This window comes from Egretta garzetta, unplaced genomic scaffold (genome assembly GCF_000687185.1).
Source record: "Egretta garzetta isolate BGI_Z169 unplaced genomic scaffold, ASM68718v1 scaffold339, whole genome shotgun sequence".
NCBI classification, from domain to species: Eukaryota; Metazoa; Chordata; class Aves; order Pelecaniformes; family Ardeidae; genus Egretta; species Egretta garzetta.
In genome coordinates, this window is record NW_009260800.1 from 1,523,982 (window position 1) to 1,539,677 (window position 15,696).

The 15,696-nt window shown below is 39.8% G+C and overlaps 1 protein-coding gene across 1 annotated transcript in view; it reads left to right on the forward strand.

The window, feature by feature from the left end:
- Window positions 1–2,017: 2,017 nt before the first annotated feature.
- Window positions 2,018–15,696, forward strand: part of ESRRG (estrogen related receptor gamma) — a 233,433-nt gene continuing 219,754 nt past the window's right edge. The window contains exon 1 of the mRNA XM_035902206.1: window positions 2,018–2,159. Coding sequence (XP_035758099.1) covers window positions 2,125–2,159 — 35 coding nt within the window. The 5' untranslated portion in view covers window positions 2,018–2,124. The remainder of the gene's footprint in view (window positions 2,160–15,696) is intronic.

A 15,696-nucleotide genomic window follows, 5' to 3' on the forward strand; every position in this document is an offset into this window, starting at 1 on the left:
TTTTGTTCTTTTTTTTTTTTTTTTTTTTTTAATCCTTCTATGCAAAGGGTGCAAGTAATCTTAATTCTGTGAAGCTTTCGATTGCATGAGACTAACACTGCCCCACGCAGTAGGGCTGGGAAATTCCCTAAACTTGACAGCAGAGAATGTACAGGTTCAAGCAAATTTGAATAAGAAACCTTAGTAGAGTGTGAAAGGAGGAGCTCAGGGTTCTGATGTGGTGCTCCACAATCGCGCTCTGCATTCACTCTGTGCCAGTGTTCAACTTGTATTTAAAAGGTGAAGTACACCCAACAGCTCAGTGAAGCTACTGAAGTTTTTTTGTACAGCCAGAAATCCATTGGTAAGATATGTCATGTGGGGACAAAGTCCTTGCCTTCACACACTTGCCCCCATTCTACCAGTGGGTAACGTGGGCAAAGAAAGCGACCTTCCCGGGGCCGCACAGCAAGTCGGTCTCCGAAACACGTCCTCGGTGTGAGTGCTCCCCTACCTGAGCTCATGCTCGGCCCGCTAAAGCAGGCTGCTGCTTTGGTTAGCTGGTAACACTTTTATAGGCTTGTTTCTTCACTGTCAAAGAAAGGGCTGTAAAATGACTTTTTTTAAGTTCTGTGGTTTTTGTCTTGTTAAGTAAAAATCTAAAACTGTGACAGCGGCGTGTGCCCACAGCTACCTTCAGAAAACTATGCTTTAAAACCCGTTAAGTGTTTTGTATTTATCACACGAATCTAATTTTTGCTAATGTTATTTTTCCCTGTGTTTACAGATACTGTTCTTAATTACATTTGAAATGCATCGGTTTGTTTTCTCTAACATCTTACTACTTATGCAAGTAGCCAGTCCTGATCGACCACGGCCAGGCTTTGCACTTCTCCTAGCACGAGGGAGACATCCCTACCTTTTTGTGAAATGCAGCAAGTGTCACACATAAAATGATGCCGTTTTGAAGGATAGAAACTGCATCCCAATATAAATCACAGTAGAAAATTACTCAAAATTACATGACCGCTTCTCCCATGTTTGCCCCCCTCTTTCTCTTTCTCAGCCTGTTTCCCAGTTGGGCTGCTGCAAGAAATGTGTTGTGTATGGTGACATTTTAGTTTACTATTACTAATAATCCCTTTGCATCTTTCATTAGCGCGTTATTTATGGGATCGCAAAAGGGCATCAGTACCACTCAATCTCTGAGGTGGCGCTGCCGGTGTCCCAAGAACCGAAATGGTTTGGTTTTTTTTTTTTTTTTTTTTTTTTAAAAGCACTGGGTTGCACCCTGGCCTGGGCAGCGGGCTCATCTAGCTCTGGCAGAAGCCCATGCCATGCTTCAGGCTGAAATCCCATGTTTTAAAACCTGCCGAGGCCAGGGTGGACTTGGGATGCTTGTATAAACAAGACACTTTGCCTCCTAAGACCTCCTAAGCCTGCACCTGACGAGCCTGCTCGGAGCTGGAGGGCTGCGTTTTCCCTAATAAATTCCTTTTTTTGAACCCACTTGTTAGTCAAGCGTTGTGCACGCTAACTACAGCGAGGGCCCTGGGCATAAATTACTCTCGCGTGGCACTGTCTCCGAGCAGCCCCCCAGTTATGGATTACTTTGTTCTCGACTTGACAGGAACATAATTAGAACTGTTGATGAAATCTACCAAATTGTTCCTCCGTGGCCTCAATGGTCAGGAAATTTGGCTGAGTCGTATTTGTCACCGACGTAAAGGCTCTAAACACTTCATATTAACTATGTTATTAATGTGCCCTCTAATCTGTCCGTGAATTGGTAACACTTGGAGTGAGCTTGTGCTCTAATAGCGCCTTGTGATGAATACATTGTGATGCCGTTAAAAAGTTTCTGGAGGGTGGGGAAAAAAAAAAAAACACCACCATAGTATAAAAAGTGAACATTTCTAGGTTGTTTCTTTTCTCTGTATGTGCATTTTTATGTTATACAGTTTTGTTTTGTTTGATTGGAGATTCATTTAGGCCTTACATTGACAGACCGTTTTCTGTTCTATAGGATTTGCTGACATTTGGGCTGTTTCATTGCCAGAGGAGGCTTTGTGTGTCCCAAAGGAAGTGAGTGATCTGGCCATAACAAATCCTGCCAAAATATTTTAACACCGTTACGATTTTCTAATGCAATGCATAGTGAATGTGACTAGAAAAGGATGGTGAGTCCACGAAGGGGGTTCGCTCCCTCTCCCTCTGCGATTTGTCTGGTGGAACGAGCACGCAGGAGCTGCCGGGGGTGGTGGGAGATGGCAGCCTGCAGTGAGGGGGGGGGTGGGGGTGGGGGGGTTGCCTCCTGAGGCATATCGCTTCAGCCACAGCGATGCCTCACGCTTAATCTTGAAGCCAACCTTTCAAATTTTGGCCCTGGTCTTGAACTTCCTGAGAGTCCCAGGTGTTCAGATACGGCGTTTTAGTTACACCAAATAAGCACATTTTGGCTGCTGTACTTTTTCGGTGAGTTAAAACACAGCAACGCGTGCTAGGCACAGGTGAGGGAGAAGGCTGAAGGTCCTAGAAGTTGGCAAGCTGCTGTCTTGGTAAAACAAACTCTTGCCTTCAAAACCAAAGGCAATCTCATGCTTCAGTCTGGTTCTGAGGAACACTGAGGTGGCTCTTAACTACATAAGCAACTGTGTGTAGATAAAGTGTTAGAACACACAAGTAAGAGTTTTTACATGTAGTGTTCAGGGGATGAAGAAAATTCTGACAACGTAATGTTTAGCGTAGAGCTGGAAGTCTGGTAAGACAATAATTTAGATCCCTGAGCTATTCTCTAAAGCAGCACGTGAATGAGCTGCTGTTTTTCTAATACCTTGGTGGTTTGCTTATATTAAATGTAACACCACCCACTCACCCCCACCCCCCAAAAAAAACCCAAACCATGGCTAAAGTTAGTATTTAGTAAACGATTTAAAACCTAAAACATCCCTTGTGCCCAACATACACCATGTTGGATTACTCTGGCAATTGCCTTCGGTACCGGGGTAAACTCATCTTTCAGTGGGCATTTTACATTCACCTCCTTAAGAATAAACAAAGCAGCTGGCCGTCTGTCCCAGCAAGTTTTGCTGAAGGGAGGAAAGCTAATGAGAAATAGCGAGGTCGAGCACAACCGCAGCTTTGGAAGTTGCTCTGCTTGAGCGGATCTTTCCACTTCTACCAAACAGTCCCAAGTTTCTGACTAGGTTGGGCTGTTCGCCCCTCACCTGTGCTGTCAGGTGCTCAGATGGATGTAAAGAAAGTCAGGCCTTTCACTGCTGATGGTGTTTCCCACTTAGCTGTTGCTCTATTTGTTTGCCTTTGAATACCAAACAGAATTGCAAGTTCTCTTGCTCCTTTCCTAAGCCTTTGTTCGGTTTTTGCTGGGCTTGCTCAAACTGCCTCTTCCCCGTGGCCACTGTATGTTATATTTCCTGGGTCCCAGGGGCAATGATGCTGTTTCCAAGAGGAGAGGAGCATTAACCTGGGAGTTGGGACTTACTTTGAGACTTCATTTTATGTTCTTAATATTTGTAAGTGAAATAGGAATCTAACTCTGCACCTTTCTCATGCAAATCAATCTATTTCTAGTAATGAGCAATTTAACTTTTTTTTTTTTTTTAATATGTAGTTGCCATCTCTGGAAATCAGGATCAGAATTCGGGATGTTCAGATTAGGTGTTAGTGCATACAGATATGCTGTTGATGACTCTATTATTAGAATAAAGTAGACCAGTATTTTCCCTGGATCTGTTTCTTTTCACTGCTTTTGTCTCTCTTTCAGTTCATAGTGTCTAAGTTTTTCTTCTACTCTTTAATTTCACCCTTTAATTCACTTCTACCAAAGCCGTGGGATCTTGGAGAGCTTTCTAAATAATTAGATCTTGTTACTTATTTGCAGTGTGCTCAAAACTGAATTGCATTTTCTTTCGTCATAGTCCTGTTTTATCACTGTTCTGAAATAGGACATTATTTGGGGCATTCTTACCCAAAAGCATGCTTTATGCTGTCCTGGCTATACTTCATCTGTCTTCTCTAATATGCATTCAATACTAAAAAAAAAAATTTGTTTGAGTGAGTGAGTATTGTATTATCCTTGAATGTTACTAGTTTTCTGGGTTTGAGGTTTTGGGTTTTTTTTTCAGTTTCCAGTGGGAATGTCATAATATGTACATATAAATCTAACTTGTGTCATTCAGTAGACCAAAATACATTATGAGCAGAGCTTAATCCTGATTTCACTTTTTTTTAGGAGTAGGAAGTAAAATTACTTCTGTAGAAACCACGGCACTTACTCAAGGCGGAGCTGGGGAATGGGATTTTAATATCAGAATTGGGCCCTGGAATATTAATTTGATAAAACTGTATGATCTTAGCATGCCAGCTGTGGAGAGCATATGCTAGTAGGTGCTAGTGTTTGAAATCAAGATTCATAGTTAAACATTCTAAGAAAGAGACTTATCACTCCATAAACTCTAGGAAAGACTGTTTTCTTTTACAAACATTTAAATTACTCAGCCATTTTATACATTAAAATCCAATTATAACTTACAGGGTATATCGCAGAATTTTCAAAGCTATTTCTTTTAGGAACTGTTCATAGACTGAGGCTTTATTGCTGGGTAGTTCTCAACTGCATCTGTTTGTTTTTTCTAACAAAATAGTGTTTCAAGAATGTTCATTACCAATCGAGTACAAACCCCAAACAGCCAGTACTGCTTTCAGAACATGCAACATGTCCCCTAAAACTAGCGAACTGAAAGCCCAGTGCGGATAATAAGCTCCAGTATATAGCTTAAAGATACTTTATTTCCATTCTCTAAGGAGGTAATGGCCAGGTTAAAGTAAAGGTTTATTCTAGCACTTCTCTTCTGCCGCATTACGCAGACTGCATGCAAAACACATTCAGGGAGAAATAAAAATTGAAATGTGCTGCAGGATTTTGGGGACTGAGCTATGCCTGCTACTGAACTGAAAAGCTTGTTTTAAGCAGCACCACCTTCTTGGTTCTCGGAGCCAACTTAATGCTTGAGCTGGACTGGCATACATCAGTGGCGTTCTCCTTCTGAAAACTGCCCTTCCTCAAAATGCATAAATCCGTACTGTTTCTCAGAGCATGCAGCAAACTTGATTTGACAGAGTCCAGCTATGAAGTTGTCTGTTATGTGACCCATATGAAATCATGACGTTTCCAAAAAAATATCCTGTCCAGAGCTACAGAATCAACTTTCAGATTATTCATTTGGATGCTGGTTTCTCAGCAGAAAGGTGTATGTGAATCAGCTCACGCCAGTCTAGGTCAGGAAATGACCGGTGTGATTGTATATAATGCAGTAGCTAGGGAGTGTATTAAAGGCATGAAGACCTAAAAGGTGCACATGATGCTAGCGCCAGTACAAGACTACTTACCAAAAGCACCCTTTTTCTGAGTATAGCAAGCTATTCCCACAGCATTATTCACCTGTTGGGAATTAATAGGACGGTGTTTCGTAAATGTTATATTCCTAAGTCAAGGCTTAGCTACCCATGGATAGCAAGGAGTTGAAAAGGAGGTTCATAAGATGGAAAAATCCTACTTTAAAGGCCAAATAAGAGAGAGAATAAGACTTCAAAATCAGAAACAGCTTTCTAAAGACTGCTGCAGGCCCAGGATCCCCGTATAGGAAAAAATAAAGCGGTTTGCTTTAACAAAAAGAAATAAAAGGGAGCTAGACGATTGCTCACCCCCCTCGCTCTGTGTCGTGCAGTAGAGCTGGAGTTGAGCTAAGAGCCTGGTGCTTCTCTTCATGAAGAGACTGTCTGAATGAAAAGTCGCAAAGATATTAGGATTTACTAAGTAAAGTCGTACTTGTCAATAGCTTCTCTTGCTAGATATTTAAAGTTCAAGTGCTTGTTTGCTTTAGTTAAGTGCTCTGAAGTGCTTTAAAAAGCATTGGCCCATTTATATAAACAAATAGAGGAACTCACTGATAGTCTTCCCAGGCAGAGTGTGTTACCCAATATTTGGATATCCTTCCTTGGGTCTGAAAAAGATTTGCACTAGCAACTTCCAATACATGTGAGTCTTTGTTAATGGAGTATTGCATTATATTATTTGATCATAGACATTGCTTATGTTGAAACATAGTTTCTCTGTCGCACACAACCATAAGGGAAATAAGAGGGGAGTCAGTAGCTCAGAAACTTATTTATCCAGAACTTAAGTGTGACTTGAGAGGAAGAATAAGCTGGAAATCTGATTTCCTTTTGGAATATTTGCAGTGGAGAATTAATACTTGCACCTCTCCCATATTTTTCTTCCTCTTACTCAGCTATGCTAACTCAGGAATCTCTCTCAGTGCTGAGAGTCAGGCCACCAAATTCAAAGACATTCTCAAACCATGGGAATTGTTCGCACACTCACAGAAAGAAAGGAAACCACCAATGCTAATTGGCAGCGAAGGCGAAGATTGGGATGGTGTTTACATGCTTCCCCACAGTGTTCCCTACCAGAGTTGTAGAGCTTCCCTACCAGTTGTCCTCATGGTACCATCACGACATTGCTCTTCTGGAGTAATGTCCTTTAACCTAATGATATTGTTGTGATACTGAAAGCCTAGGAATGTTGTAAAATTGTATATTGAAAGTTATCCTCTTTCCTATGTATAAAGAAATAAGTATCGTTTGGAGGAATCGCTGGACAGACCTTATCTATGACAAGGCAGTTAGCTCCAGAAAAAAAGTGACTGAATACCATCAGCAACTACCCCCCAAAATGCAATGTAATGTGAGCAATAGGGTTGTAGCTGGGCGCTATCTTAAAACTAAAATGGCATCCTTCATTTTTAAAAAAAAAAGAAAAGTTTGTCCTAATAATTTTGGTCTGCATGTATTTTCTTTTTACCTACCTATGTACTGTCTGTGAGATTCAGGGAGTGTCGTAAGCAGGTGGATTCAGAGTAGTTGCTAATTTAAACTGCATTTAATAAAGCACAAGTTTGAGAGATCTCACAAATCAGTGAATGTGGCATAGTTTGAAGATTGCTTTTGTCAAGTTTGATTAGCTCAAAGAGAAACCTTTTCTAAATATTGGTTGTGAGATTAATCAGGCAATGTAAGACCTTGAATTACTCCTCATCACAGGAAAACAATGTAATGTATTATCTCATTTGCTAACCGGGAAAATGTAACTTTTGAGGATTTAAGATTTGTGTTTTAAAGATTGGACCCAAGGAAAAACTTTCAGACTGCTCTTTTTTTTAAACTGACTTGTAATTTTCCATATTATACTTCACTTTCTATAACATATTCCCATATTACACGCTGATAGTACCAACATCATTACATTGAAGGATGTTCTCATTATTGACTCCATTCTCAATTAATTATAAGTTTGTCGTGTTTTAATGAGTAGGATTAAACTTTCATATTCCAAATATATGTCTCGTGTTGCTTGCTCTAGAAATTTTCTAAAGAAGGTGGTTGAACCATTTCTCTGAATGAGTACAAGGAAACAAAATATTCCTTGTGCACATTAACAAGCTTGTAGAAAAGCTTTAGTGGCTCTGTGCCACTTTTGGAACAAAGTACTGAAATTTGGGCAAAAGCTTTCCTGTTCTTTTCTAGCCTTCTCTGTCACAAATAGTTGTTGTCTTCACTAAAATAAAGACTCACATAGGCCTGCGTTATGTCCTGTAAAATACAGGATAGCAGAAGGAAGAGCAGCTCTAATATATTTCAGGCACATGCTAATTTTCACAGGGTGATCTTTATTCCTCTTTCATAAATCCCTGCTTCCTTCTATAGCCTTTTATTTCTCTTCCCCCCAAATGAAATGATACTTTTTACTTTTACTTAATTGCCTGTCTCTTAAAAAAGCTGCAGCCACCTGTGCCATTCAGATTCAGGTTTGGTCCAGTGCTGCTCCGCAGGGTGTCTGTCAGGCTTTCTCTCCAAAGTTCAGTGTGCATTAACAGACCCTGTTTATTCATCATATTTTCTACCCGAAGTTTGATGTTCATTTGTCTTTTCTTTCCTTATATGACTGAACACCTTTCCCACTAGTACAGATCAAGTTCTTTCTAAGAATGCTTATTCTTTTGCTTATGTGCCTGCAAAATGCACAGACAGGATGGTGCTGATTTCAGCATGGTTATGATTTTTTCCCCTCAAACTATCAATAATAATTAGATACCTGTAAGCAATAAGCACCAATAAGTTTGGACTCTCGCGTCAGTAGATGGGCATCACAACGTGGGCAGGTACAGGTGTCTTGCCTGCATAAATCACAGCAGGTTTTTACCAAAGAAAAGTAGGTTCCTTACCAAAAAAGAAAATCTTTCATTAAATATGTTTTACACTGCTTGTTTAGTCTGTATCAAATTAAAGCAGTAACCTTGCAATTTGAACAGCAATGTCAACTGATATTACAGTTTGGCTAATAACCCGTGAGCATTTGAAGGGGGGGGTTGGATCAGCATGTCCCTCACCAGGTAGATACCCAAAGTCCTGGTAAAAGCTCAGCAGCAATCTACACCCCGGGCCATTTCTCATGAGACCTGTTACTACAAATAGCACGTAGCTACATTTGGGCATTCAGGTTTCGTCAGGATGTGGCTGCTCTTTCTCACTTACCAGATGGCTTTCCATGTACCATTACCTGTCCTTCGCCTCGCTAACAGAGTTGTGACAAGAACTGTCGTGATGGTTGTGAAAGCTGCTTTCTGCATGTGGCCGCCGTAATTATCACATCTAGGCGCCTTTATTTAGCACGTCCATGTGTGTATTACTGTTGCAAATGTCTTATGTTTGGGTACGTTCATTTTATATCTAACCCGCCTGCAGCGTTGCTATTCTGCAGCCTAATCATAGAGTTAAACCTGTGTAAAACCCACTTGATCTCAAGATCAGGCTTTGTATGTCTGTGAGATGCGGTATGAATTTCTTCATACTCCTGTTTGGAGGAACATCTGTAACTCAGTTGTGGCTTTGCACTACTTGAAAGTAATTCAGTAATCTCATGCATGGCAATGGAAGTTTTATACTACACCTCCCAATCGCCCATCCTCACGCACATTTTCTACATGTATCATTATTATCATCAGCATCTGTCTTTTGAGTGATGATTTATTCGTCTCTAGGTCTCTGTCCCTTTATACAATACTAGATCTAAAATTACATCTGTCTAGAGAGAAACACATGATCTCGGAGATTTAATACTGGTTTGAAAATTTTATTGCCAATAACCAAATGCAAAATTGCTTTAAATTAACCAGTAATTATTTAGAATGAAGTAGGAAACGGTTAAAAAAAAAAAATTAAAGGAAGAAAATCCCTTTCCTAGGCAAACTGGACCCCCTCCTTCCAACAAAGCTATTGCAGGAGGTTTCAATGGTATGAATAAATGTATTTCTTTTAACACTTTTGTTGTTTAAAATGCTATTGTTTCATCTGAGGTGTGAGGAGATGTGCTAACCTTGTCAATGTGGGTGCAGTAGAGCAGAAATGATAACTGTATATACTTTTTTTAACAAAAATACTGAGTGAATGTGTGTGTGAGAGAGAGAGAGAGAGAGAGAGACAACTTATTTAAATCCTGAATACAGTCAGACCTCATATGCATTGTTAAAAAAAAGCCCTAAAGAATTGCATATGGATTAGGGGGATGAATATTCTATTATTTCAGTCTGTTCTGCTGATCTTCTTATTGTGACTTTGCGCTTCAGAAATCTGCCAGGAATTTGGCTTTGCTGTACTAGGCAGTAATTTTAAATGTGTATCAAGCACTTGATAGTGTATGATTTGCGTGCTGTTGCATTCCCATTCCCTAAATTTTCCACCAATTTATTACTTTTTTCATACTGTTTTAATATTTCAGGATGATGAATATATACAGCATCATTAAAGGTAAATAAAAAATGCATGAAATTAAAAAATGGAATATTAGATGTTTCTTTGCTGTAATCCCTAGGTCCAATAGGAATGAAATGTCTCTGTTCTGTCAAGTAATCCCTAAACATGATTAGGGACCTTGTAGTTTCCACATAGCCCACATAATATTTGTATCATATAAGCCTATTTATGTAAGGTTTGAGTAAAAGTTGTTATTAGAAGACCTATAAACCTATTTTACAATTCAAAAAGATATGCTTGCCTCTTAATCTCCCTACTTTTATTATTTTGCTGGAGATGGCAATACGTCCTTAATTCATTTTTCAGAATTCTGTTACATCTTTTGGGTACTTATATCGTGCATTAACGATCCCAATGAAATGTATTTTTAAGACAGAGGACGGAGTTCAACAGTTCATCTACTCGTGTAGCGTCTCCTTAAAGCTGCACCAGAAGGGACGTGCACCTCTTTCTAGGTCTCTTCTTCGACATCTGAGTTTAATCTGAACTGGGGGTCAGGAGATGTAGAGATTGTTTTCTGATTGTGGGGAAGGGGAGATGGAAAGAGAGACAGGGGATTAATTTTCTCTGTTTAAATCATGTGATAATGTATTATCGGCAATGCAGGAGCTTCTGGCAGTGTCACAGAAAGTTTTAGAAGTCAGCTTTTGATTTGATCAGCCAATAGCACAGGTCTAGGGAGAAAAAGCTAGAAAGAAGGAAAACGCGGGGAAAGTTTTGAACAACAAACAAGTAAGATGGGAGAGACAATAGGTGTTTCCAGTTCAGTCTCATTATTTCCTCTTGGGATGTAGTAGTGCTGGGGATGCAACAACCCAACGCTTCTGTTCCCTGCCTCAGCTTCTTGCCTGGGCAGCAGAGATGCTCGTCATTCCATCCTCTGTGCTGTTAGGCTGAATTCATTAATGTTCAGAGGTATTCAAGTTCCATGGTAATGCAAGGAAGATCGATAAATAAATAAAAACAGTAACTTACGTGGCTTGAGTAGACATTCACTAAGAAAATATTTTCAAATGATAGCTGGGGTCAGCTGTGGCAATTCTGTATTTCCCATAAGGAAATCTGAGATTATATTAACCTTGGGCTATCTACTCAAAAAAAAGCCCTGTGGAAATACACCTGTATTGCTTCCACACTGCACTGAAATTTTACTTTTATTTCATTTTCGGCAGTTAGGGTGGCATTTGAGCAATAGCTCTATTCTTGTATTTATGAACTGAGAGAAGCAAAACTGCTCACTGCGGAGCCCAGGGAACCTCTTCCAGGAAAACTGAGATCAATAACTGTTATCAAGTCTTCATTTATAGGGAGTGTTAAATGACCACAGAGTCCTGATGTTCATCAATTAATAGGGTGCGCTTAAAACCGGGCTGTCTGGCCCCCCCAACCTACCATAGTCGGAACTGTTGATTTTTTTTATCATTTTAAACAGTACATTTTCAGTTATTACAGTTTCCTTTTCACTGGAGGTACCTTATTACAGCAGTGCCAGTAAGCTAAAGGTAAACTACATTTTCCTTTGCCAACCTTCTTCTTCCTGCTAGCAGTAGAAGGTAGGAATGCGATGATGATACTTGAGGTTTGTTTCATGATCCAAAGCAGGGAATTGCAAAAATAAACGTTTCGGTACTTGGCAAGAAGGCAGGTATACGCCCCAACCGAAGCAGAACGAACCCTGAAAACTGAAAATAAAAGCCTGGTGTGCAGGCGCATTTTGAGATGCCTTTATTACCTCGGTTTAAGTGGAAAAGAGGGATTTGGAAAAGAGAGCGCTTAATTTAACAAAATAACATTATGCTTTCGATCCTTAAAATGAATGAATTATTTGGATACTTAGCAGTATAATGTCTTTGAATAATGCTGGTACTTAAGATAGAAAAAAATGATATTGTGAATGTGCTGTGTTTGCCTCTTATGATGTTTTTACCAATTTGGCATTTATGGGAAGCAATATCATTGTTGCAAAGTTTCCAAATTGCTTTTTACACAAATCCGCAGAAATTAAATCTCCTTCTTGTTATGAAAATGAAGTGATGTCTTGAGACACTGGTATATTAGCACAAATCTGTGAAGACAATAAGCCCAATTCTGCCTGCAGTGATTGTGCGTCCACTTTTAATGGCTCCAAGAAGCTACGTTAGGTATAGGCTATGGCATGACAAAGTAAATAGGCGTATACTTAAGTATAGCATGTGAGCAGTAGCAGAGATGTCTCATAGGACCTCTTGTGCTTAGAGTTAAGCCCGTGCCTGACCACTTCCGTGGCAAAGAATTTAGCCCATGATGCGGAGTAGTGTGTGATGCAGGAATAATGACAAATTATGTAAATTGTGAGCCTTCGGAGACAAAGAACATCACAAATCAATTTCAAGCTCAAAGAAAACAACATGAATACAAATTGGTGTAGGCCACATGAAGATTTTGGGAAACGGCATACCATGTGGTGCTGTGCAGATCGGGCCAAGTGTGGAGGTCTTCAGCAGAAGCCTGCTTGTGTTATTCCGTTTCTTATTCCAAACAGCTTCAGGAAAGGCCACACATTTTGTCTGAGAGGTGGGAAAATGCAGTGGTACAGGTTGTACTACCACCAGAAAAAAAAAAACAGACAGGCATTTAGTAGAAACATATTTTGAATAGTAGTAATGCTGAGCTCTGAACGAGGGTGCTAGGTGAGAGCTGTGCCTGGCTGGCGAGCATTTTGCTGGGTCCTCCCCAAAACCCTGCTCGGCCATGGCTGCTGACAAAACCAGCATCGGCAGCACTGACTCAGGGAGCAGTGCACACGTGCCTGAGAGACTTTTGCCTCACTAGTAAGAGGCAGTCAAACATCCCAGCCCCTTTCCCCATCCCCTCAGACCGCACAGCTGAATATGTATCAGAAGGGATCAGACAGGACATGGGTTGGGCGAGCGACCAGGTCATGGACAGTCCAGGCGACTGGCATCACCTCCAGGTGAGCCACCATTTAGCGGGGCGCGATGCAGAGTTCTTTTAACTCAGAACCATAATGGGTCTTCATAGCTGAATTGAAACTACATAAAAGCACTACATGTGATGCATTTAAATTCACTGACAGAATTGAGGCAAGACTAAGGCAAGTGCATGATTGATTTTTACAAATACAGATGAATCTAATAGATGGAAGAAAGCAAGATGGATCAAATTTTAAGACCTGGGAGCTGATTTACCTACATCAGATGTTTAATGGGATGCTTAATTTGATTGCTTCTCCAAAAACTACTCACAATAGTCAAACCACTGACTAAATGTCTGCATAATCAAGGCCTCTGCGTGCATCTACATCTTGATTTCCATGTACAAATAACCAGCAATTAATGCTGCTGATTGACTGCAGGGAACAGTTTGAGGTTCAAAATGGCAACTCCAGTGTTTTGGGGGTCTTTTAGCATTATTTCACTGTGTTTTTAGAAGTGAGTATAGACAGACTTATGCAGGTCTATGTAAATTAAACCTTCTCAACTCAAGTTGCAGAAGGTTCTTCATGGCTATAGCTAGAAAACGTCTCTCTTCAGCACAGTTAGAGGCTTTTCATTGTGAGAGCTAGGCTCTTTATATTAAAACCGACATATTAGCCCACTTCTGTGTAGCCTAAGGGTCCCATTAGGTGGGTTTATATTTCCATATTAAAAAAAAAAATATCAGGAAAGATGTTTGAATGGAAGGAGGAGAGCAGTTGTATATATTTTGTAGCAATCACAAGGCACTCTATACTTTCTTCTTTCTCAGTATTGAACGTGTTTCTGAGTGGAAAGTCAGCAGTCTCTATTGGCACCCTTTTCTTTTTAATTTTTTTATTTTAAATAGGTCTCATTGTAATGTTTGTGAAGGACATGAGAATATTGGACCAAGATTCTTGAAAATACTGGTGCTTTATCAATTACATTAAGTCTTTTTATTTCCCATGGCACAGCTACAACAACTAAAATTAAGGGTGTTATGCTCCCAGTCCCTTGCACCACTTATTCTATTATGGGCAAACTTTTGCTGTTTTCTCATATTAACCTTTACAATGCAACCGATAAACATTATTCCTGTTTTAATGACTCCCAAATAATGTCATATTTAAATGAAATGCAGTTTGCCTCAGCGGGGTTCTTTGAATTTATGAGCATTTTTGTCCCATATCCTACAATAATGTGACAAATATTATTTGCATTTTTACTGTTTTCTTGAATACTTTTAAACACCCATTTTTAGGAGACTTCAGTTTGCTTTTGAACATATTTGAATGCATTTTTAGCTATCACCAAGCTTAAAATAGGAACCCTTTTTTCAGCTTATCTTTATTAAACACCTGTAAAAATCAGCGGTATTTCTTTTTTCTTATAAAGCTTTCTTCCTTTAACGAACACCAGAAATGCTGCACAGTTTTTTCTAGTATGGGCTTCTTTTCTTGGCAATAATGGGCAGTAAATGGTCTGGTAATGTCTGTGCCATGCACACAGGCATTTACCTACCTGAATGGCATAATAGAAACTTGAAATTGTAATGTAATGCATCTGATATTTAACTATAATCAATTAATATTAGAACTTTTAGGCAACTTTCCTAGAAAATATTATCTAGAATAAAGTCTTAGAAATTAATCATTCTGTACAAATGATCATGCTTGCAATAAACCTGTGATCTAAAGAGTAGGTGGCCAGGCATGACAGTGACTATTTAATTGTATTTTCTTATCAAATATTCACTTTGCATTTTTAAAACCACAGATGTTTTTGTTGGGGGGTTTTATGGTGTTTGGTGCATGGGTGGTGTTTGGGTTTTTTTTTTAGATAGATACTTATGTTACAAGCAAATTTATTATTTGGCACCTTTATAACGTGAAGGTGGACTAGCAGCTTAATCTTGCAGATGTTCCAGTGATTTCACAGATTTCTTCATCTTGGCTGAGTTAAGTTTTCTGTTTTCCTTTGATGCTTTTGGGTTTGTGTTGGGTTTTTTGTTTTTGTTTTTTGTTTTTTTTTTTAAAGAACGAAAATTGTCTGATATTTTTTAAGGCAATGTTTCATGTGTTGAATCAAAAAAAATTCAAAGTAATTCTTGTAACTTTATACAATCATACTAAGACCTCTCTAACATTCACAGAAGTCTGGGAAGGTTTCTTTACTGTTGTTATGCTGCAAAAATAACTTCTGTGTATGTTTTTGTGGTCAAAAACCCCAACCAAACACCCTCTACAAAATTTTGCAAGTGAAACCAAATTGTTTAAAATAAGATTGCAGTCACTCACTGGTCTCTGAGCGCTGTGCTAGACGCTGGTTAAAATTAGACCTCCTTAATGGACTAACGAGGCAAGGTAGGAGTAGAAACAAGAAAAAGATGACAAAAGTAAATACGCTCGTAAATAAGGAAACGACATGGTTGCTTTTGTGGCCTTTGATCAAGCCCAGGAGTTTATTTTCAAAGGACCTTGCGGGATGCATGGGAAAGGAACAGCCACCCGGCGTAATTGGAAGGGGGAAGGTCTGTAGCACGGCGGCTGCTGCTGCTGCTCCTGCCTCTCTGATAAGATTGTAAGAGTTGCCAATATCAGTATTCAGTCTTGTAGCGTGTCAGGGCGCTTTCATGTGAACTGAACTGAACTGTCTGTGCGCGCTCCCTCCCGCTCGCCTCCCGCTCTCCTTCCTGGCGCTCCTCGTCGCATTGAAGTCAGGGGAGAGGAAAAAAAGATTTGAGGATCGCCCAATTTGTTCTGACATAAAGAGATGTTTAGCTCTGTGAAAGGTGGTGGAGGCAGAGTGCCTGACTGACATTTCAACAGGCTGTCTGCTGGGATTGCTCACTTCATGTCCCTTCATATTC